This window comes from Coffea arabica, chromosome 5c, assembly GCF_036785885.1.
Source record: "Coffea arabica cultivar ET-39 chromosome 5c, Coffea Arabica ET-39 HiFi, whole genome shotgun sequence".
Lineage (NCBI taxonomy): Eukaryota > Viridiplantae > Streptophyta > Magnoliopsida > Gentianales > Rubiaceae > Coffea > Coffea arabica.
Window position 1 is genome coordinate 44,035,516 of NC_092319.1, and position 21,919 is coordinate 44,057,434.

At 39.1% G+C, this 21,919-nt stretch overlaps 1 protein-coding gene across 1 annotated transcript; it reads right to left on the minus strand.

Annotated features, from left to right (window-relative positions):
• Positions 1 to 13,999: 13,999 nt before the first annotated feature.
• On the minus strand, positions 14,000 to 17,240 carry LOC140007374 (uncharacterized). The gene is made up of 3 exons (XM_072050124.1): positions 17,038 to 17,240; positions 15,434 to 15,997; positions 14,000 to 14,690 (listed from the first exon to the last, which is right to left on the minus strand). The coding sequence occupies exons 1-3, from the start codon at positions 17,238 to 17,240 to the stop codon at positions 14,000 to 14,002; spliced, it is 1,458 nt and encodes a 485-aa protein (XP_071906225.1).
• Between the last annotated feature and the right edge of the window lie 4,679 nt (positions 17,241 to 21,919).

Here is a 21,919-nt window from a genome sequence, read left to right on the forward strand (position 1 = left end):
GAATTAATTGTCAGATTCTACTCATTTTTTAAATTTATGCTAATTGCGGGGAGTTGGAGCAAAATGTGATAAAAAGTGCGAATATCGTACTATAAATACTCCTTGGGTGGTCGCGTCAACCCAGGTCTTAACATATCCAAAAGATTCGAAAAAGACGCACAACACCTACTCTCACTTGAAAGTGCAACGAAAGGAGTCAAATTGGGATTAGGACTCCTATCTTTTTGGTAGCTTTTGGAGAGCCAGCCGCGGAGGAAGTCAATGGAGATTAGGAGTCTTCCTTTTACTCCTTATTGGTAGCTGAATAGGAAGTAGAGATTATATCGGATTATAGTAGGATGTTGCTGCGATATGTTTAGTAGTCAAAGAAGAGGTGTGGAAAGGTGGAGGAACAGGAGGAGTAAGTGATTGTGGTCACAAAATAGTAGGAAAAGTGTGTTGGATGGGCACGTGTAAAGGTCTTTTGTGACCTGGAACTTGAAGACCTGTTGAGCGTTGAAGTTAAGGGAAAAGGGGATAGGAAAAGTTGAGGGAATTCCAAAGTGTAAATGTGAAATGTGGAGTGCCTAAAATAAGCAACTGCCAAAGTGAGAGGGTTGTAAGTGAAAGTAAAGATAGCGAAAATGCGCGAAGCTTGGCGGAGAAACTAAATACTGTAGGCATATAAAATGAAAAAACGTGAAACCAAACCAAGAAAAATAGCAAAAGATAGGGATTTGTTATGGAACTGGCGGCCGAAATAGATGCTTCGAAATGGAGGGGATGGGTGCCCAACTACAGAATACATTAAATAAATTATTAAATGGGTGCCCAAAGAGAGTGGGATTATTAAATAAATTATTAATCCTTCGGTACCCTAGACTTATGAAATGGAGACTGATGGGTTATGCATGCAACATGAATTAAATAAATAATTCGTGGAAGAGTGATATAAAGAGCTGGTAATTCATGAAAAAAGGGAAAAATGAGCATTTTATGGAGGAAAGCCAAAAATAAATAGTAATTAATGGGAACACGGGTATTACATATTAAACCCATTTATTCACTAGAAATTTTACTCTAAGGAAGGGAGAGAGACGGAGGGGTTTGGAGTTTGTGATTGTGTGGAGATGATTTTGAAGTTTAAGGAAGGGATATTTGAAATTTAACGACTGTTATACAACCTTCAAAATAAATAAATTCATTCTAAATTTTTTTGGGATAATTTCATAAACCAAATCGCGGTCACTTTCTGTAAAGTATCACTTTCCCATAAACGACCAGTTCTTTATGACTTTTCTCCATTATAATAACAGAGTACCTATTTTTCCATAAACAAATTTATTTATCGGATAAAATAAAAATTAATCCGTTCCTCCATTATAAGAACAGAGTATCCATTTTTTCATAAACAAATTTATTTATCGGATAAAATAAAAATAAATCCATTTTTCAATAAAAGACCAGCTCTTTATGGCTTTCCTCTATTATAAGAACAGAGTAAACAGAGTACCCATTTTTCCATAAACAAATTTATTTATCAGATAAAATAAAAATAAACCCGTTTTCCAATAAAAGACTAACTCTTTATCGCTTTCCTCCATTATAAGAACAGAGTACTCATTTCCCATAAACAAATTTATTTATCCGATAAAATAAAAATAAACCCGTTTTCCAATAAAATATCAACTCTTTATGGCTTTCCTCCATTATAAGAACAGAGTACCCATTTTCCCATAAATAAATTTGTTTATCCGATAAAATAAAAATAAACTTGTTTTCCAATAAAACACTAACTTTTTATGGCTTTTTTCCATTATAAGAACAGAGTACTTATTTTCCCATAAAAAAATTTATTTATCGGATAAATAAAAATAAACCCGTTCTCCAATAAAATATTAACTCTTTATGACTTTTTTCCATAATTAAATTATCCATTTTCTCATTTTTCCATAAGCTAATTTATTAGTTGGATAAAATCAGAATAAAATTAGGTTGAATGCCAAATTACCCTTTTAGGATACAATGGAAAACAAGAAACTAACCTATAGCAAGTTTAAACTCCTTTTCCACTACAAAGATATGCAAGAAATTGTTTTTACAAACACAAGACACCTAATTTATAAAATCTCAAGGAACCTTTAGAACCGTTATAAAAAGCAACTTATTCATTCTTAATTTTTGTTTGGGATAATTTCATAAATCTCCCTGAAAGTTTCTAACAATTTTACTTGGCACTCACATAAATTGAAAAATCTCACTTGCCTCTATTTTTTTTTGGGTCTGAAACTCACTTGCCCCCCTTACTTTAAACTATTTGTTTATTTGCAGCTCATTTTAAAATATAATATTAAAAAAATTCATTTTGAGTATATTAAAAAATGTAATTCCAAATTTACCCTCTTGTTGTCTTACTTTTTATTACCAAAAATTGAGTATATTAATAACAAATAAAAATAAAAAAGTATAAGGATTTATTCTGATTGGATAAAATAGAATGCATTTTTTAAATACCATAGTATTTGAATGTTTATTTGAAGTTTTTACAAGTTACAAAGATAATGTTTTCTTGACTATAAAGTGTTTTTGAGTTAATTTATGAATCATTTACGTATTTTTAATTTTATTTTATTTTTTTGGTCCAAATTGATTTATTGAAAACGAAAAAGATACAAGAAGAAAAAAAGAGAGTTTTTGAAGAAAATAAAAGAAATTGAACTGATCATGTTTGATCAATGTCTTGAAAATGGTAGAATATTAAAATATACCAAATCATATACAATGCTTCTATATACCATTTTCCCTGTCTATTGTCCCATAAAAAGCCAGCTCTTTATGGCTTTTCTCCATTATTTTAACAACGTACCCATTTTCCCAAAAACTAATTTATTTATAGTATAAAATAAACTAAACCCATTTCCAATACGATGCCAGATCTTTATGGCTTTCCAATAAGATTTTGAACCAAACAGAAGTTAGGCATTCATGAAAGTCCATTTATTGTGATTCCAAACTGTGTATTTTTTCCCCTCCATTCCAAACGGTGTATTTCTCAAAACTTAATAAATTATGCATCAGCCATACCAATTTGTTTGGTGGAGGAAATAGATGGTTTTCTTCTTCCATTTAATTTTGGTGCCCATCAGTCATACTTTACTCATCGTGTTTATCCCTGTTGAAATTAGTTATCCCTGCTATATGTTAAATAACGTAGCCCATCAGTCATTCTTCACATTATGGCCTCTTCCAAGTGTTTATCCCCGCTATATTTCAAATAAACCCGTTCAGTTATGGCCGATGAGAGTACAAAGATTTGATTGTACTTACATATTTTTTGGAAAATACTACCGATTTTTGGATAATTATTTTTCACTATACAAATATTTGCAAATACTACTGATTTCCTTTTTATAAAAATATTACTATAACAAGTTTTGAATGTTACTTACAAACATTGATATATTTATCATAAATTAAATGTTTGAAATTAAAATATCCATAAAGAGTCGATACTTTAAATGGATAATGAGTATTTGCAAATTAAATGTTTGAAAGTAAAATACCCATAAAGAGTTGGTACTTTAAATAAGTAATGCGTATTTACCTATAAACTATACTGTTTAAAGTTTATTAATTGTTAATTGATTTGTAGTACTTAATCATTCATTGGATATGTAGCACAAAGGCAAAATCTAGTACAAAATTCTAATTTCAATCCCTAAAACATTATTTTAATCGTTTGGACTAAATTTGTAAAGTATTAGTAAGTTTATGGGAGGTCAGTGCAATTTTTCAAGTCACAAGGGAGGTCAGTGCAAGTGTTAAAAACCTCAGGGGAAGTTTCTGCAATTATCCCAAAAAATTATATGTCCTGGTTCAAGACCTATTAATGTAAAAGAATAAGCCATTGAATATACAGAAAAAATTAAATCAATTTTACATTGGTCTAGGGGTGAGCAAATTCGATACATACCGAATTCATAACCGAATTCAAATTCAATTTAGTAATTTGAAATCGGGTATTTGGTAATTTGGTACAAATTCGGTACGTACCGAATTCACCGAATTCTAATATGGTATGAAATAAGTAATGAAATTATGAATTTGATAATAACCGATTTCGCATTCAAATTCGATAAAATGAAATAGGGTACCGCATTACCGCATTCGAATACCAAATTAGCTTATAAAATTATATCATATATAGATAAATGCTATTTAGTATTAGTATATACTACTATGATATTATTATATTATATAGGTAAAAGCTATTAATAATAGTTAGTATATGGTATTATAATGTACTTATAATATAATATATAATAATGTACAATATATTATTTTAGCATTTGTTAATTGTTATATGACTATAATAATACAAATATATAGTAATACATAACAATATAACATAACTATAATACTTATTATTTTATACATGAGTAACATGACTAGAATTATATAATAATTAATACATATATGTATAATACTAAATATTAAACAATAAACATAATTAGTAATTAGAATATAGATATTGGTAATTTGATACATCATTCATGTTTGAATTATTGAATATTTGAATGTGTAACATGTAACTTGCAAGTATTAACGTGCTCTAAATTTACATTACATATTTAACATAAAAATTCATATTTTCTATTCACTAATCTTAAGGTTTTAAGTATAGACAAGACAACTAAGTAGTGTAAATGAATGCATATGAATTGCAAATCAATGTATTAGTGTATTGACTTTCACAATAACATATGTAAGTAAATAAGTTTTATTTTGATTTGAAATAAATAATAAGTTTGTAACTAATATAACTTATCACTAATCATTATAATTTGTAAGTTTGTAATTAATATTACTTATTAGTAATCATTGTAATTATAAATTCATAAATTATCACTAATAATTGTATAGTCTAAGGTTTATTCTAGTTTAAATTAATCACTTTTTATGTGTTCCTTAAATCATAGACTAAGGATTCTAGGTATAAGTGATCAAATAAATGCCAATTAAATTAAACCATAAAATGATTAGAACATAAGTAATGTATTAAATTATGAATAAATTTGGGGATCAAATAAGTAATAATTTTTAAAAAATCAATTTTTTTTATATAAATAAATTCTGTTAACCGAATTCATTACCATTTTCGAATTCGAAATCGGTTGCGAAATGTATTCGTTTATAGCCAATTCGAAATTAAAAGTGGTTTAGATTTCTATAAGTCAAATCACCGAATTCAGCTAACCGAAATACCGAATTTGTACCGTTTGTTTACCCCTACATTGGTCTAAAATAAAAATGTCCATAGGAATTATAACCATGCCTTATAATTCTACCTAATTTGTAAAAAAATACTCACCGTTTAATGCTACATTGACAATGTTAGTAACCTAATTGCAAATCGTCTGGATTGACGGTAAGTATATATAAATGTAGCTATAATTGTCAATTGGATTACTTGTAAAGTGTTTCTAAAAAATTATAATAAATCACTAATTTGGATTTTGTTGTGGTTTTTTCTACAATAATGGTTTGAAACGAGGTATGACAATGCAATGACTATGCAAGTTTATTTGTTTTCTAGGCAACCCCATTTGGATTGCGATTTTTCACTAAAAAATTACTACGTTTTTTGTGAACACACTTGCATAGCACCTTTTTCTGTCACATATATCCAGCCGCTACAGTAATATATCTATAAAAATTCATCTAAATGCAATCCAAACGGAGTTTAAAAAAATTGTATCATACTAATTTACAGTGATTTATGCAATAATAGTCATCAAATTCTAAATATATTGTAAATCATACTAATTACGCATATGAGAAAATTGAAAATCAATTGCTAGTAGCGAAATTGTACTGCTTACGCTACTTATCCTTTTCGGTGTTTTATTCCTAGGCCCATTATATTTATGTGAATTCCCTCACACCCTAATACATTTCCACCTTCCGCAGTACGCCTCACGGTCGTTGGGCCCATCAACATTTCCAAACTGCCCACGCCTGTTATAGGTCAACACTTGCTTTTTTAGAAATATTCCCTTCATCCTCCGTACATATGAGCTTGCAACGTGTCTGCTTCTTTGTCATATTATTGACCTTTTTATACCTGTCTTGTATTAGTTGAATACACTATAGAATTTACCGATTATAGTTAGGAAAAGAGCCGTCAATTGTGACTCCTTTTTGGGCTCTTGACAATTGGATCTTTTTGGTAGCTTTGATTCCATCGTATGTCAGACACTTAGGAGGAACCAATTAGTCATCTTTTGGATTTGGTAGTTTTTCCACTTATTCGGATTCCATCGTTTCTTCCTCTGGAATTGAAGACAATGTATGCTGCACCTGTTTCTACAATTTCATGTGGGTTTACCTTAACAGGAATGAACTAAATCCCCTTTTTTAGTCAAGAAATAACGGAGGCTTTGGTTCATGTAAAAATTATGAGATTGATTTAATTTTATCTTTTCCTTTTATTTATTGGTATTCGCATATTCTTTTATTACAGTGCTTATGATTGTTCAATTAATTGATTGCCTTGGATCTGGATAATTAATTGATTTGGTAATCTATTGTTAATTGGGGCGTTAAATCCGTAATTGTTTAATTGCTCTGAAATAGTGACAACTGGCATGATTGGGTTTGTGTTAGAGGAATACGCGGGTTAACCTGAAATAACCCTGGTAGTGCGTTATTTGGTTAGAATAGAGCTCCTCTAATACGTAAGGTAGTTGAGGAATTAAATCTTACGAGCATGCCTAGGATTATTTCTCAATTAGAGCAGTGATTAATGGGCATACCTTAATCACTGACATAGTAAGGAGGGGTTGACTGTCATCGCTTATTTGGCAGTTATAACCTATCTATTAGTAAATAATTGGAATTGCCTTTGCATCATTGATCAATTAGGTGAACCATTGCTGAAGTTATTTCTTGGCTAGACCTTTAATTATTATTACTCTGATTTTAGTGAATTGTCATTTAATTTTAGTTGGCTATTTTATTTTTAGTTGAACTGATTTAATTGTCATCTTTTATACAAAAACACCCCCGTGTTACTTTGGATTTCAAAAGAGACAAATATCCTCAATCCCTGAGGATACGACCCTACTTGCCCTGTTTACAAATTAATAATTATTTGTGAAAAAATCATCCCATTCGGGTATATCGGATCAAGCAAATTCTTCGGGAACATGGTGAATCAAGTAACCCATTGCACACCTAGAATCCCTACCACAGTACTTGGAATCGGATTTTGGTAATTTTAATTGACAATTAGGTTTATTTTTATTATTGCACAGGCATTGACAACCTGTCATAACCTTGGTTTTATTACTTGGAGAAGGGAGAAAAGTAGGAACTTTTAACTGTTTATATGTGTTCAAATCTCCCCTCTCCTTCCTCATTTTTTAAATCCCATCCCTCCTTTTTTTAAAAAGTGATACATGTGTGAACATAGAAGACGTGACATTTAAAGCACATATAAACAACACTTTCAAATGTGAATAATTCTTAAGTATTTTTTTTTTTTTTTAAAAAGAATTCTTAAGTACACTAAACCTGGAAAATTTTATGAACATGGCTGTATTGAGTGTAGAAATGAGGTAGAACTGAATAAAATTCATGTGGCATTTATGTGATTTTTAGGTGGAAATCATAAGTTATGATTCGATTAAAAAAGACCAAACTTCAATTAAGGAATGCTATTGAGGTGTAGTATCATGTATTGATTTAACCTTCATAGCTTACTCGTAATCATTATATGAAAAAAAAACTAAGATGGGGCTACAAAATTAGGAAAGAATTTCGTGTTGATTTGGAGTTAAATATCCAAATCTCGTATTGTGGAACAATTTCGAGCTTTTTGATACGTGTAACATAAACACAGTAGTGTTACAGCTAAAGTGGACAGAGACAGCTTAGGAAACTAGCACAACAGAAAAGACTAGAACTCAATTTCAACAAATTGTTTAAGATTATACTAGCAACAACCAAGCTGTGTCAGCAGTTATTGAAGGCAAATCATAATAAGAGCAGCTAGAAGAAACTATTGAAAGTGAAAAATGAATTTGCAAAAAATTCATTTTATAAGAGGTTGAAAGAGTAGAGCTTGACGTACATTCAACAGTTATAATTGTTCAAAATTCATGATGCATTAATTAGGGGTGACACTGCGATTAATCATTGGGGTAGTCTCGATGGTTAGGGGAAGATTTATAGAGTCTCTCACTATTAGATTTAGGAATTGAATTGTGTGGCTGAAAATTTCTCACATGCTAGAACATGTTAGGGGGAAGAAATTGCACTTAGAACATGTAAGTATTATATCTCAAAATCAACACAAAAAGTGAAAATCATGAATTCGCTAAAGAAAGATATGGAATTTGCAAAATTGAATATTTTAGACGAAATCAATCATAAGTACAGGGTTAGCATAAATTTCAACAATCCTCTGATTTTAATGCCTAAATATTCAATTATTACATGGGAAAAATCTGGAACATGGAATGAGTCAAACTATATGTGTTTGAATAGGAGATTATTTGAGGTAATTTTTTTTAAAAAAATACTGTATCACACTATTTTTTGATGTCAGGTATATAAAATAAAAAAATTATTAAAAAATATGTTAATAATACAAACAAATAAATCTTATTAAACAAAACACTATCCATACAAATTACAAACTAGATGACCTATGCCATGACGATGGCAGATGATCTTTATCGAGGAAAAATATGACCAAGCTTTGTTTTCTTTCCAAGTATGTTAAATTTATCCTTAAATATATCTATGCCCTTTATGTTTGAGCACTTTAATCCAAACAGTCTTTTCCTCCTGTCATGGGAGCTCAGCTGAAGTATGATATTTGTGAGGTGAAAAATAAATTGATAAATTAAATCCAGAAGTCATGAAGTCAACATATAGACTGGGATAAATTATGGTAAATTACTATACGAGTCCGTTGTTCTAAAATTTTATCACACAATCCCTCTATTATTCCACAATATCCAATTGATGCCCCGTGACTTTGTGTAAAATTCAAATTAGCCGAAAAAGCAAGACCTAATAAATTACAAAGAAATGTGCATAGTTGTTTTAAATTTGAATACTAATTAGTCGTCTCAATGGTTTATTATTATTATTATTTAAAATAAATTTGAAGACTAAAACTTTTGGGGAGACAAAAGGGAGTACTGGAGGATTGGCAAATGGCAACAAAATAGGGAACAATTAAAAATAAATTGTTATTCAAGAATCATAGAGAGTTCCAAAAACAAAATTTTGTTTGAGAGCAAGCAAATTAATTAAGTTGTTACATGGTAGTCCTTTTTAAGTATAGATAATAGAGCAAAACTATGGCCCTTTGAGTGGAGTGGTTCTTACCAATTTGGCTAAACTTTGCAATTGCTATGCTTAATTTTGTTGCCGATTTCGTGTGACTATTTAAAATTGGCATGCCATAAAGGCCGAAGAGTGGGAATTGCTGTATTAAAATTCTATAGTTTCGATTAAATTTCGTATTACTGTCTCAAAGTAGAGAATATGAGCATATCATTAACAACAAAATGAGGTGAACGTATTCATTTCATTTTTTTCCTAACAGGGGAGGTATGGGGGTTTAAGAAGTAGCGAGGGAAAAAGGGAGATTAGAACCTAAAATCTCTATATTTAGGATCTCAACCTTCAAATTTAGCCACTAAACCAATGTCTTCTCGGCGCATATTCATTTCATTTGATGATTCTAAGTGGCCTTGCAGTGGATAGCTAATCAGAGCCGGACTATGACCTTTAACCCTCATTTGGAAAAAAAATTAGCTTTAATTATTTCATGTATTCAAAATTGCATTTAGGGATGCAATCAAATTGACATCACAGTTCCATCTAGGCTACAGTGCAATCAGTTGAATCATAGGCATATTTTATATTTACGATATTAAATGTTATGAAAAAGATGTCAAAATCAGCTTTGAAATTCATTCTTGATTGTTTCTAGTAGAAAAAAGAAGAATGAGAAAAAATTATGGACCCACATTAGAGCACATTTATGCCGAGTAACTACATAGTATTGCTATCCAAGAAAAATCACATGAAGATTTAAAACGCTACGTGAATTGTCTTGCCTTTTATTCCCCCACTATTCTGTTCTCTTAAATTGGTATTTCAACAATCATTATAACATTTTAAACGATAATGCCAATATATATATATATAGCTAATCATATTTTTTACACATTTCCTCAGAGTTGCATTATGCAAAGGGTCAAACCACAATATTCTAAAAGTTTTGGTCTTAAAAGTCATTCTCCTTTTATTTGACTAATTCTTCCTGCCGACCTGCTTCTCTTCAGCCTAAATTTGCTCCCCACTTGTTCGTATTCTTCTTATGTTCTATTCCACGACCTTTTCCATTTCCTACATTGTTAAACCATGGAACGAATTGCGAGCCTGCAATGTTCAAGGCAAGCCCATATGAGATCTAAGAGAAAATATCAATCTTTGAAGAGGTGATTTTTGGTGGTAGCAGAGCCGACCTAAATCAGTCCTCTCTGAAGGGAAGTATGATAAATCTGCTTGTCCGAAGTGAAAGGGGGGGCTCTTCCCCTGAGATCACTCCGACGATCAAGTTAGTATCTTGAAAGAAATAAAGAGTAATAATCGGTAAGAATGCAGTAGTGTGCTTGTTTTACCAGAGATTGGTCGTCCCTTTCTCAGTGGGTGTACCTGGTATTTATAAGGTAAGCAGGAGAGAGGGACAGCAGGTTCAGGTCCTTAAAAAGCTAGTACGGGCAGTGTATCAAGACGATTTGACTGGTCCTTGAAAAGGCGTGTAGTTGTCAGAGTCAGGCGGCGCCAGTGTCGGAGTAGCTTTCTGTCTGGTGTCAGGTGTGTCAGAGGTCGTGTCCTGCCCTTCAGTTGGCAGATCTTCTGCATCACCTCGGTGATATGGGGATAGAACTCATCGAGGTGAGCACTTGGGTCGGGAATACCTCGGCACATAAGTCGTATAAGGTGGCACTCCGAGAAATAGTTTCGAGGTAAAATCGTATTCATGTCGAGGCCGAACTGACCATCCTCACTAAACCCCCCAAGCTTCGGGAAGGACGAGATCGTGGCTTCCCGAGGCTGGCAAGTATGCCTACAACGTGGGACACACGTTAGGCAGGCGTGGATGGGACTGGAAGGGAGGTGAAATGATGGCTACCAGCTTTAATGACAGGTCAATGGACAGGCGTGAAATCAGCGGTCAGATGAGCAGTACTCTCATTAATGAAGAGAGAGGGTGTTTCCTAGGGAATCCTGAAGGTGCCGACCCTTCGATCTCCTCCTGTTGGCTTATAAATAGGGGGTCATTTTCACCATTCCACCTTTTACCGAAAGAGTTCTCAACCACTTCAGATCAAACCTTCTTCAATTTTTCACTTCGGCAATTCCTTGGAATTCTAGCTTCCTTCGTGAGTAAGTTCCACTTCTCCTCTTTTACTTATGGCCAGAACAGCACGCACACACAAGGAGACGGTGAGACCAAGTTTCACCGAGGCAGAGAGGCCCGACCCTTCCGAAGAGAGGACAGCTTCCGAAGCCGGGGAAGGGAGTGCTGAAGCGTCTCATCGAGCCGGGACGCCTCAAGGGCAAAGTGAGGAAATCGAGGTTGAAGCCGAGATTCTGTACAATGATGATCTCGGTAACGAGGTCCCCAAGGATGAGGGTGTGCAGGAGCCAGCAACCCTTCCGGACCTGGCAGCAATTAACTACGGCCAAATCCCCATGTTCAGCAGCATTATGGGTCAGATTCTGACTACCGAGTTGGTCCGAAAGTACCTCTGGCGGAGGGACTATAGCATTTATCCTCCTCGGCCGGACCAGTCAGTCGAACTCCCTCCAAAGGGCAGGGTGGCCATATACGCTGCTCAATTGGAGGCCGGGTTCAGAGTGCTAACCACGAGGTCTCTTAGGGACTGCTTGAGATATTGGGGGGTGAAGATCACTCAACTCACCCCCAACGCTATCCGGGTCCTGGTCGGCTTCCAGATGCTATGCCGACATCAAGAAATAACTCCCACTGTTAACCTCTTCCACCGCTGCTACTCAATCAAGAACAGTGGGAGTGAAAATGGGTGGTTTTACTTCGGAAATAAGGGCCTGAAGTTAGTGATGGATGCTCCCACTTCGATAAAGGAGTGGAAGAGGAACTTCATATTCGTTCCAGCTGATGACTTCCCCAAGAGGTTTTGGTGGAAGTCTCCTACCCCGGTCAAGAAAACCTCTCCGGATAACTTGGAAGAAGAGAACTTCAGGAAGCTAACAAAGTCGAGCCTCAGGATTAATAGCCGGGATTTTTCCAAGACAGTCCTCGTCGATAAAGGGATTAGTCGAGCTTTCATCAGTGCAGACCACCCGTCATTCTTTTCTACTAGGCTTGAAAAATATTGTATTTTTTTCGCCCCTACTTTGTCTTTACTCTTCTTTGATTCTAACTAACTCTACCTTTACTCTTTGCAGTGGTGAGAGTTTCCGACCTGATCACTTCGGGGGCGTCCGGAGTAGCCAAAGGGCCATCCAAACGGAAGGACACGGCCGAACCGTCTACTCGGCCGAAAAAGAAGACGACCCCGGCTCCTACCACCACGGCCACAGTGAGCGGGGGTTCGCCCGTGATAGTTACTGGAGAAGGCTCTCGAATCTCAGCCATTTCAGATGAGGTGCCTACCCGAGGGGTGACGATAGCCTCTCTACCTCGGGGCAGAGGGGTTATCCCATTTTTCGAAGTCCCTATGACGGGTCTTCCTTGTTCAACCTCCACAACGTGCCTTCTCAAGAGGTCGGGGAGGATAAAAGGCACTCCGACGCGCATTGGTGTCCGGAGTGGGAGTTTAATGTGAACGACCGCTGCAAAAATTCCTTGGTTGCCCAGGAGCTCCTGGTGCATTCAATTCTGCCAAGGGACAGCACCTACGCAAGGAAACTTACCCCGGGTGAATTGATGCAGAGTGCTTCCGTCTCCTGGGCTGCCACCACGTCTTTCTTAGCCGAGATGACTCAGCGCTATACCAGGCTGGTCGAAAACTATCAGCCATCATCCGAACTTGAGAAAAAGGTCGCCGAACTCAAGGTGAAACTGAAGGTGACCGAGCAGGAGCGTGATAAGGTCGAGGCAACGCGAGAGCAGGCCGAGGCTACCAAGAATTCTTTGATGACGGCCCTTGAGGAAGAACAAGATAGAAGGGCGCAAGAGGAACAATCAGCTCGAGAGGCCATAGAGAAGGCGGGGACCTCTGCCCTGGAGGCCTTTCGAAAATTCGAGACCTTCAATAAAGACCTCAGTGAGCTTACACTGCCGAGCTTTATGTTCGGGTATACCTCGACAGTCCACAATGCGGCTCCTTCCTTACTTCGGAACAACTAGAATCCCTCAAGGAGAAGCCCAACTTCAATGAGGACGCCAAAGAATTATGCGACTGTCTGGCTGAAAGCATCCAAGCTGGGAGGAGCCTGGCCGAAGTTCGGGCCGAATTCAACCAGTGGCTTTCCGAGTTCGACCTGGACAGAGCTGAGCTCAACGGCGGAGATGATGGAGCTGACGGCGAAAGTGGCGGTGCCGAGGCTCCTGGCGATAATCAGGACACCGGGGTAGGAGGAGTGTAGGAGTGTAGTGGCAAATCGCCGAGGTGATGGGTGCTTAGAAGCATACCCGACTTCGGCGCTTATGTAATCATTTTGTCTTTAATGCAATGACTTAGTTTCTCTTTTGACTTTCAATCTCTCTTTTCGTATTCGAACTCGGCTAATATACCTGTTCTGTCCCCTTATTTTTTACTTAAAACAATGGTGCTAAGAAAAATAATAGCTAAGTTGAATAACTTGTCAATTAAGTACATACCCATCAGGGGTGATACAATCTGAGATTCTCAGCATGCCAAGTGCAGGGTACACGGGAATCATCTCGATAAGCTAATTTACAATATCCATTTTGGCTAAATTCAATAACGCGGTAGGGTCCCTCCTATTTAGGAGTTAGTTTACCCTGAGATTCAGTTCGGCTAACCGAATTCTTCCGGAGCACGAGGTCTCCTGAATTGAACTGTAGGTGTTTGCCTCGAGCGTTATAGTAACTAGTTAGAATATTCTTGTACAGTGCCACTTTTGTTGCAGCCACGTCACGTTTCTCCTCGGCGAAATTGAGGTCTACCCGTCTCTCTTCCTCGTTCAGCTGGGCCGCGAAGGCTGCCATTCGTGGATTCGGAGTGATGAATTCGGTTGGAACCACGGCTTCGGACCCATAAGTCAAATAGAACGGGGTTTCTTGTGTTGCTGATCTCGGCGTAGTCCGATATGACCACAACACGCTCGGGAGTTCGTCCACCCAAGATGTCCCTGCTTGATGCAACCTAGTCTTAAGGCCGTGGAGAAGTGTGCGATTGAAATTCTCAGTCTGTCCGTTGGCCTGGGGATGGCCAACCGAGGTGAAGTGCTGCGTAATTCCAAGATTCTCGCACCATCTCTTGAAGGGATGGTCAGCAAACTGCCTGCTATTATCCGAGATGATTACCCGTGGTAAGTCGAAGCGGCAGACCACACTTTTCCAAAAAAACTTTTGAACTGCCAAGTCAGTTATACTTCTCAAAGGTTCGGTTTCGACCCATTTGGTGAAATAGTCGATCGCGACCACCGCATAAGCGAAGCTGCCCGGAGCTCTGGGAAATGGACCAATTATATCAGTACCCCATTGCTCGAATGGCTATGGCGAGGTGATTGGAACCATGAGCTTAGTAGGCTGATAGTGCTCATGGGCGTGATGTTGGCAAGAAGAGCAGTTGAGAACCATAAGTTGGACATCTCGACGAATAGTGGGTCAGAAGTAGGGTTGCAAACGAGTCGAACCGAGTCGAGTTTTGAGCTAATCGAATCGAGTCTCGACTAAATTTTACCGAGCTCGAGCTCGAGCTTGACGAGTCGACAAATTTCGAGCTCGAGCTCAACTCGAATCAAGTCGAGCCGAGCTCGAGGTTGAAAAAAATAAAAAATAATTATTTTATTTTTAAAAAAATAAATAAAATAATATTTTTTTCTTAATAAATAATAAAATATTAAGGATATATACGTAATTTTACTATGAAAATAAAAAATAAAAAATAATTATATATATAATATACGTAATTTTATTATTAAATAAAAATAAAAAATATATATATATATATACCCAAGCTCGTGAGCCGGCTCGCGAACTAACGAGCTTAATATTCTGAGCTCGACTCGAGCCGTTTCGCGAGCGGCTCGATTCGTTTGCAGCCCTAGTCAGAAGTATCCGAGCAACAAAGTTTTCTTGACCAGCATCCGATAGTCGACGTGAGCGCCACAGAGCCTCTCATGAATGTCTTGGAGGACTCTTTCCCCTTCCTCTGGTGTTATACATCGCAGCTATGAGTCGAGGTATGACCTCTTGTACAGGAGATTTTGCCAGAGAGCATATCGGGATGCTTTGCGCTGGAGTTTCCTCGCCTCGGTTCGGTCTTTTGGAAGTTCTCCATGACCGAGGAACCGAATTAACGGACCCATCCAAGTGTTCCCTAGGAGAACAGGGTACACCACGTTCTCTGCATAACTTGGTTCGGTTAGGACCTCAACGAGGACCGTCTTGTTCAAGTCAGAGAACGAGGTGGAAGCAAGACGAGACAACGTGTTGGCTCGCCTATTCTGCGACCGAGATATCTTTTGGATTTCAAAAGACTCGAAGTGTGCCGCTAACTGGTGAACTTTGGAGAGGTATCGCCGCATGACCTCTTCTCTGGTTTCGTACTCACCAAGTATCTGGCATACGATGAGTTGGGAGTCACTATTGACTAGGACGTGCCGAGCTCCTAGCTTGCAAGTTAATTGTAGACCAACGATAACTGCCTCATACTCTGTCTCGTTGTTAGAGGCAGCAAAGTCAAACCGGAGTGCGTATGAACACATCTCCCCTTGGGGGTCCTCGAGGAGCAAACCTGCTCCACTACCCTCGCTGTTAGACGAACCGTCCACATGCAGGATCCACTACTGAGGCTCAGCAGTCGCTGAGGTGGATTCATTCATCTCATCGAAAGTGAACTAGGCTAAGAAATCCGCCAGGGCTTGAGCTTTGATGGCCGTTCGGGGTTCATAAGACAAATCGTATTCACCGAGTTCAATAGCCTACTTAGTGAGACGACCAGAAGCCTCGGGCCGCGACACCACCTGCCTAAGGGGCTGGTCTATCCTCAAACAGACGTGGTGGGCTAAAAAGTAAGGTTTCAGCCTACGAGCCGCATGGACCAAGGCTAGCACAAGTTTTTTCATTTGAGTATATCTTGTTTCGGGCCCTCGAAGAACCCAACTGACATAGTAAACCGACATTTGGACCCTTTTTCCCGTATCAGTACGGCACTTACAGTCTCTTCGGCGACAGACAAGTACAGGTAAAGCTTGTCCCCTGGACGAGGTGAGGTGAGGGTGGGAAGGTGATGAAAATACTCCTTTAGTTGTTCAAAGGCCTGCTGATATTTTTGTCCAGGAGAATTTGCCAGCCTTTTTCAACACCTTGAAGAACGGGAGCTCTTTAGCTGCGGACTGTGACAGAAATCGATTCAGGGCGGCCAGCCGACTAGTAAGACTTTGTATGTCCCGGATACATCGAGGTGAGGACATTTTCTGGATCGCTTTGACCTTGTCTGGATTGGCCTCTATGCTCCGTTGTGAAACAAAGTATCCTAAGCATTTTCTCGAAATGACCCCAAAAATACACTTCTTGAGGTTCAGCATCATGCGGGTAGCACAGATTACCTCAAGAGCCTCTCTTAGGTCGGCCAATAAGGTGGGGGTCTTCAGGCTTTTGAGGAGGATGTCGTCCACATATGTTTCGACATTTCTACCGATTTAGGACTTGAAGACCCGGTTGACTAGACGCTGATATGTGGCCCCGGCATTTTTTAGCCCAAAAGGCATAGTGGTGTAGCAATAGATACCCTGAGCTGTGTAAAAAGTCATTTTTTCTGATCTTCCTCACTCATCCTGATCTGGTGATACCCCTTGAAGGCGTCGAGGAAGCAAAGGATTTCGTAACCCATTGCCGAGTCTACCAGCGCGTCGATTCTAGGCAGTGGATAACAGTCCTTCGGGCAAACCTTGTTCAGATCAGTGAAGTCGACGCACATTCGCCAAGCTCCTTTGTCCTTTTTGACCATGACCGAGTTAGATAGCCAGGTCGGATACTGCACTTCTCTGATCATTTTTGCTGGTAGGAGTTTGTCCACTTCTCCACTTACGGCCTTGCTGCGCTCCGAGCCAAGTGCCTTCTCTTTTATTTAACAGGACGTGCACGGGAGTCAACATTCAGTTCGTGTTTCATGAGGTAATGCGACACCCCTGAAACCTCTTTCACAACCCAGTCGAAGACGTCCCGATATTCCCTGAGAAGGTCTACCATTTGACCCCTAAGGATGCGAGAAAGGTGGATACCGATGCGAATCGTCTGATCCGGACGTGAGAGGTCTAGAGGAATGTCCTCCACCTCGTCTCCAGTCTCCAGCCTCCTTGGTTCCCCTGACTGTTGAGGGTCAATAGAATTAATCAACAATATATTGGACCTTCTCTCGGACCTCGGCTCGGAGGTTGAAGCAGAGGCGGCTTGTAAAGTGGCGAGGTAGCACTCCCGCGTCGCGCAGACATCATTGCTTATCTCGGCTATTCCTGCCGGAGTTGGGAACTTGAAACTCAAGTGATACGTGGAATATATCGTACGCAGAGTTTTGAGTGTGGGTCGACCCATAAGCATGTTATAAGGGGAGTCGGTCTTAACTACGATGAAATTGACCGGTATGGTGCGACAACGGGGGTGACGCCTTACCGTCACCGTCAGCGTGACCATCCCTTCAGGGTGAACCACATGTCCTCCGAACCCCACCAGGAGAGTCCCTACCGGGGTGAGCTGCGCCCGGGTCAACTTCAGGCTTTCAAAGGTCCGGAGATACATGACGTCCACTGAGTTCCTGGGGTCGACATACACCTTCTTGATAATGTAGTTGTTGGCGAGCATCTCAATTACCAGAAATTCATGGCTACTGGAAGCAGCAGGAACGGGATCATTAGGGTCGTAAGATATTACCTCGGACAGGCGAGAGTTCGGCTCAGCCTGATCAGTGTTAGTTTGTCGGTAGATCCTCTTTCGGGAAGTCTAGCTGTCCCCTCCTGTCGGCCCTCCGACAATGGTATTGATGACTCCGACGAAATTCTGGTCGTACCCTAGTCCATGACCTGAAAACCCATCTCAGGGGAGTCTTTTTGCCTCCATAGGATCCTCGGGGGTCGGCAGCTGCTTCTTGACCCTCGCCTGTTCTCCCGCCATTTCTCATCTTGGTCCTCCCGTCGCGGACCGCTCTGTTGTTGACCTCGGTCTCAACGGAAAAATTGTTTCAAGTACCCCTACTTGATGAGGTGCTCTATCTCTTTTTTGAGGTCGTTGCAGTCCTCCGTCTTGTGCCCGATGTCTCGATAATACAGACAATAGAGGTTAGAATTTCTCTTGTCTCTATTTCCGAACATTTTCGAGGGGGCGCGTCCGAGGTTATTCTACTCCATTACGGATAACACCCGGGATCGGGTGGTGTTTAATGGGGTAAACTCAGAATCAGGGATAGATGACTTCTCTTTGGCTATCCTGTTGAACACGCTGCGACGGTCCCGGTTAGAACCTTGGAAGCCACTTGCTATACCCGTCTCATTTCGGCTGGTCTCTTTCTTCCTTCGGGGGTCAGCTCCAGAGCGAGATGCTTGGACCTCCTTCTTCATGCGATTGAGGTTCTCGGCTTGTATGCCCTTTTCGACCTTTAGCCAGAGTTCTTGAAGTGTTCTAGGGTACTTTTTGTGTATCCCAGTGTTAAATACCCCGACAACGAATCCGTGGATAAAGGCGGCTATTGTGACCTGCTTATTGGGGTCAGGTATCTGCACGCTCTCTTCGTGAAATCTCTGCACATAGGACCGAAGTGATTCTCCGGGGTTCTGTTGTATATTCAGCAGATACGTCGAGGTCCTTGTTGTGGGCCTAGAGGACACGAATCGGTGAAAAAATCTCTCCACTAGCTCCCCCAGGGTGGATATGCTCCTAAGTTCTAGACTCCAAAACCATTTTCGAGCTGTCCCCTGCAGGAAGACTGAAAAGACTCGACATATGACCGGGTCGGGAATGCAATATAACCGGAAGGCCGAAATGAAGGCGTGAATATGGTCTTCAGGATCACCTCAGCCATCATATGAAGATATTAAGGGGAGCTTGAAGTTTGGGGGAAGTCTTTCCTCGTTGATTTCATCTGTGAAGGGTGGGGGCCCTCATATAATCCACTCCTGGCCTTCCCAGATGTCGAAGTTCTTCCTCACTTCGCCTCCCTAACAGACTTCGGGTAAGCGCCTTAGTGACGGAAGCGATTCTGGAAGTAGCCTTAGAAGAGGTTCGCTTCGGAGCGCTCCTGATGGAGTGCCTCCCCTCAGATTCCCCATCGGAGGAGCCTTCAGAGGATCCATCTGATTTCCTTTTTGAGGACTCGATCTTTTGCTTACCTTGCCTTTTAAAATACCTCCCTAACTCCTCAAAGATGTTAAAGTTCTCATTTACGAATTCAGCCTACGGGCTATGGCTTCTTCGTTCGCGGGTTGAGTCCCAAGGGACTCGCGCCCTTCAGAAACATTGTCCTGCTGAGCTGCGATACTGTGTTCAGCTCCAATGGTGAGAACCTTCCTGCTCCTAGAGCGTGTGGACTTCATCTTCTGATGTCTTTGGGTTCCCACAAACGGCGCGAATTGAAGAGGTGATTTTTGGTGGTAGCAGAGCCGACCTAAATCAATCATCTCTGAAGGGAAGTATGATAAATCTGCTTGTCCGAAGTGAAAGGCGGGGCTCTTCTCCTAGGATTACTCCGACGATCAAGTTAGTAATTTGAAAGAAATAAAGAGTAATGATCGATAAGAATGCAGTAGTGTGCTTGTGAGAACCCGTAAAACCCTAATATTTTTCCTAGGGTTTATTTCCCCTTAATTGCATGTTTTCTGCATTTTCTGACTTAGAAATATTTTCTTAGTGGATTTTATGAGTAATTATAGTTTTTAGATGATTTTTCTAGTATTGGAGAATTTTTAGAAAATTAAGAATAAATAGTGGACGTGGGACCCACTAGTGCGAAAAGTTCGGAAAAATTCGGCCAATAAGGTTAAGTTTCGGATACTGTGGAAAATTTATCGGGTGTTAAGAGATAAGTAGAGAGTGAGATTTGATTGATGTGAGAGAGAAAAGAAAGATAAGAATGCATTTATGGAGGTGACAAGTGTCACCTTCTCATTTGTTGGACTTTAAGAAACACTATTCACTTTCTTGACTTTTTTGACCAAAGGATTAAATATCAAAAAAATGCACAAAAATCACCATTTTCTTCCTTGTGTTGGCCGGCCCTCTCTCTCTCAAAGAAGAAGGAATTTCTCCAACTTTCAAGCTTCCATAAGTTTCAATCTTCCATAAACAAAAGCTTAGACTAGATTTCACTCCATAAAATCCTATCTTCTAGTGCTAGTAAGGGTTGTAGTGAAGTTTGTTTGAAGAGCTAAGTGTCCAACACCTCTCTACATCTCTTGTTTCTAGGTAAGTTATGCTTGAATACCCTACTACACCTAATGATGGTATTATTATGCTTAGAAGTGGTTTGAGTGTTGGAATATGTGATTTATCACTTGATTTGGCTTGTTTTGGTGAAGTTTTTATTTTATTGGGAATTTTTCTGGTTTAATATGAATGAGATGTTGTGGCCTTGTATGATGAAAGGTAATGGTTTAAAATGACTCTAGTAAGTGTGAATTGTGGTTAAATGCAATCAATTTTGGATTTGGATGAAAAATGAAAAGTTAGGGTTCATAAACCCCTAATTCTATTCGGTTTTAGATCATAGGGTTAGAGGCCGAATTGGACTTTGCTCAAAACATGAAAGTTGTAGGTATTGATGAGTTTGAAGTGCCTGCAAAATTTCAGGTCATTTGGATTTGTGTAGAGTGAGTTATGTCATTTTTACTGTAGCTGTTCTGCTTTGATCAGAATGCGAAAACTGCGATAGTAATTGGCCATTTTGACTGGAATTGGTTTGGATTTTGGAGTTGGTGTCTTCTGATGAAATGTAGCTGGATGTCTTAGCTAACATATGCCTTTGGAATTTCGGCATTTGAACTTGTATAGACTAAGTTATAGTAATTACAGTTTTGTGTGAATTGCAAACCTGTTTTGGGAATTCTGGTATGGTATTTTGCATATTTGACCTAGTTGTATTAGGAACTGGAATGAGTGACCTTCTACATTGTTGTAGCCCTGTTTCATAGCTTCGAAACGGTGGGTCTTACACCCCCATCCGATAATTGTAGTGAGAGTTGTGCCATTACCGCATTATGACGTCAAAACCGGTTTTCTTATCAAGGCTTACATTAAAGCCCTTTCTTAATTTCTGGTTTGCTATCATGCTTGTATATGGTTGTAAAACCCTATTAGGGTTATGATTGGCATTGCTATATGGCTCGGTATCGAGTCTCATTGAATGTGTTACATGTGTTAGGACGTGACGGTAGCTCACGACGTCTTGGTGACCACGGTGTATGAAACACCACTTTCTTGCTTGGTGAGTATACTACTCACTTACTTGTTATAATGTGGCTTCGTGCTATGTGTATTTGATGCCTTGAAGGCTTAATTGGTTATTGGGAGTGATTGAGGTGAGGGTGTATTTGACCGCCCTCACCCCCTTGTGATTTTATTCATGGCTAGTTACTGTTTTACTGAAGTACTGCATTTGTTATATGAGATACTGAACTCCATGCATGGAAACTGAATTGGTGTTGTTTGGACGGTGGTCCAACGGCCTTACTGTATTACTGAGCTCAA

Bases quoted from the DNA above. Each gene is read 5' to 3' on its own strand.
- LOC140007374 (XM_072050124.1), bottom strand. From the start codon at position 17,240: ATGATCAGAGAAGTGCAGTATCCGACCTGGCTATCTAACTCGGTCATG. The intron at 15,998-17,037 runs GTATCACCAGAT...TTCGTCTAACAG, and splicing joins TTCCTCGACGCCTTCAAGGG to CGAGGGTAGTGGAGCAGGTT. The intron at 14,691-15,433 runs GTCATACCTCGA...TCCATTTCCCAG, and splicing joins CAAAATCTCCTGTACAAGAG to AGCTCCGGGCAGCTTCGCTT.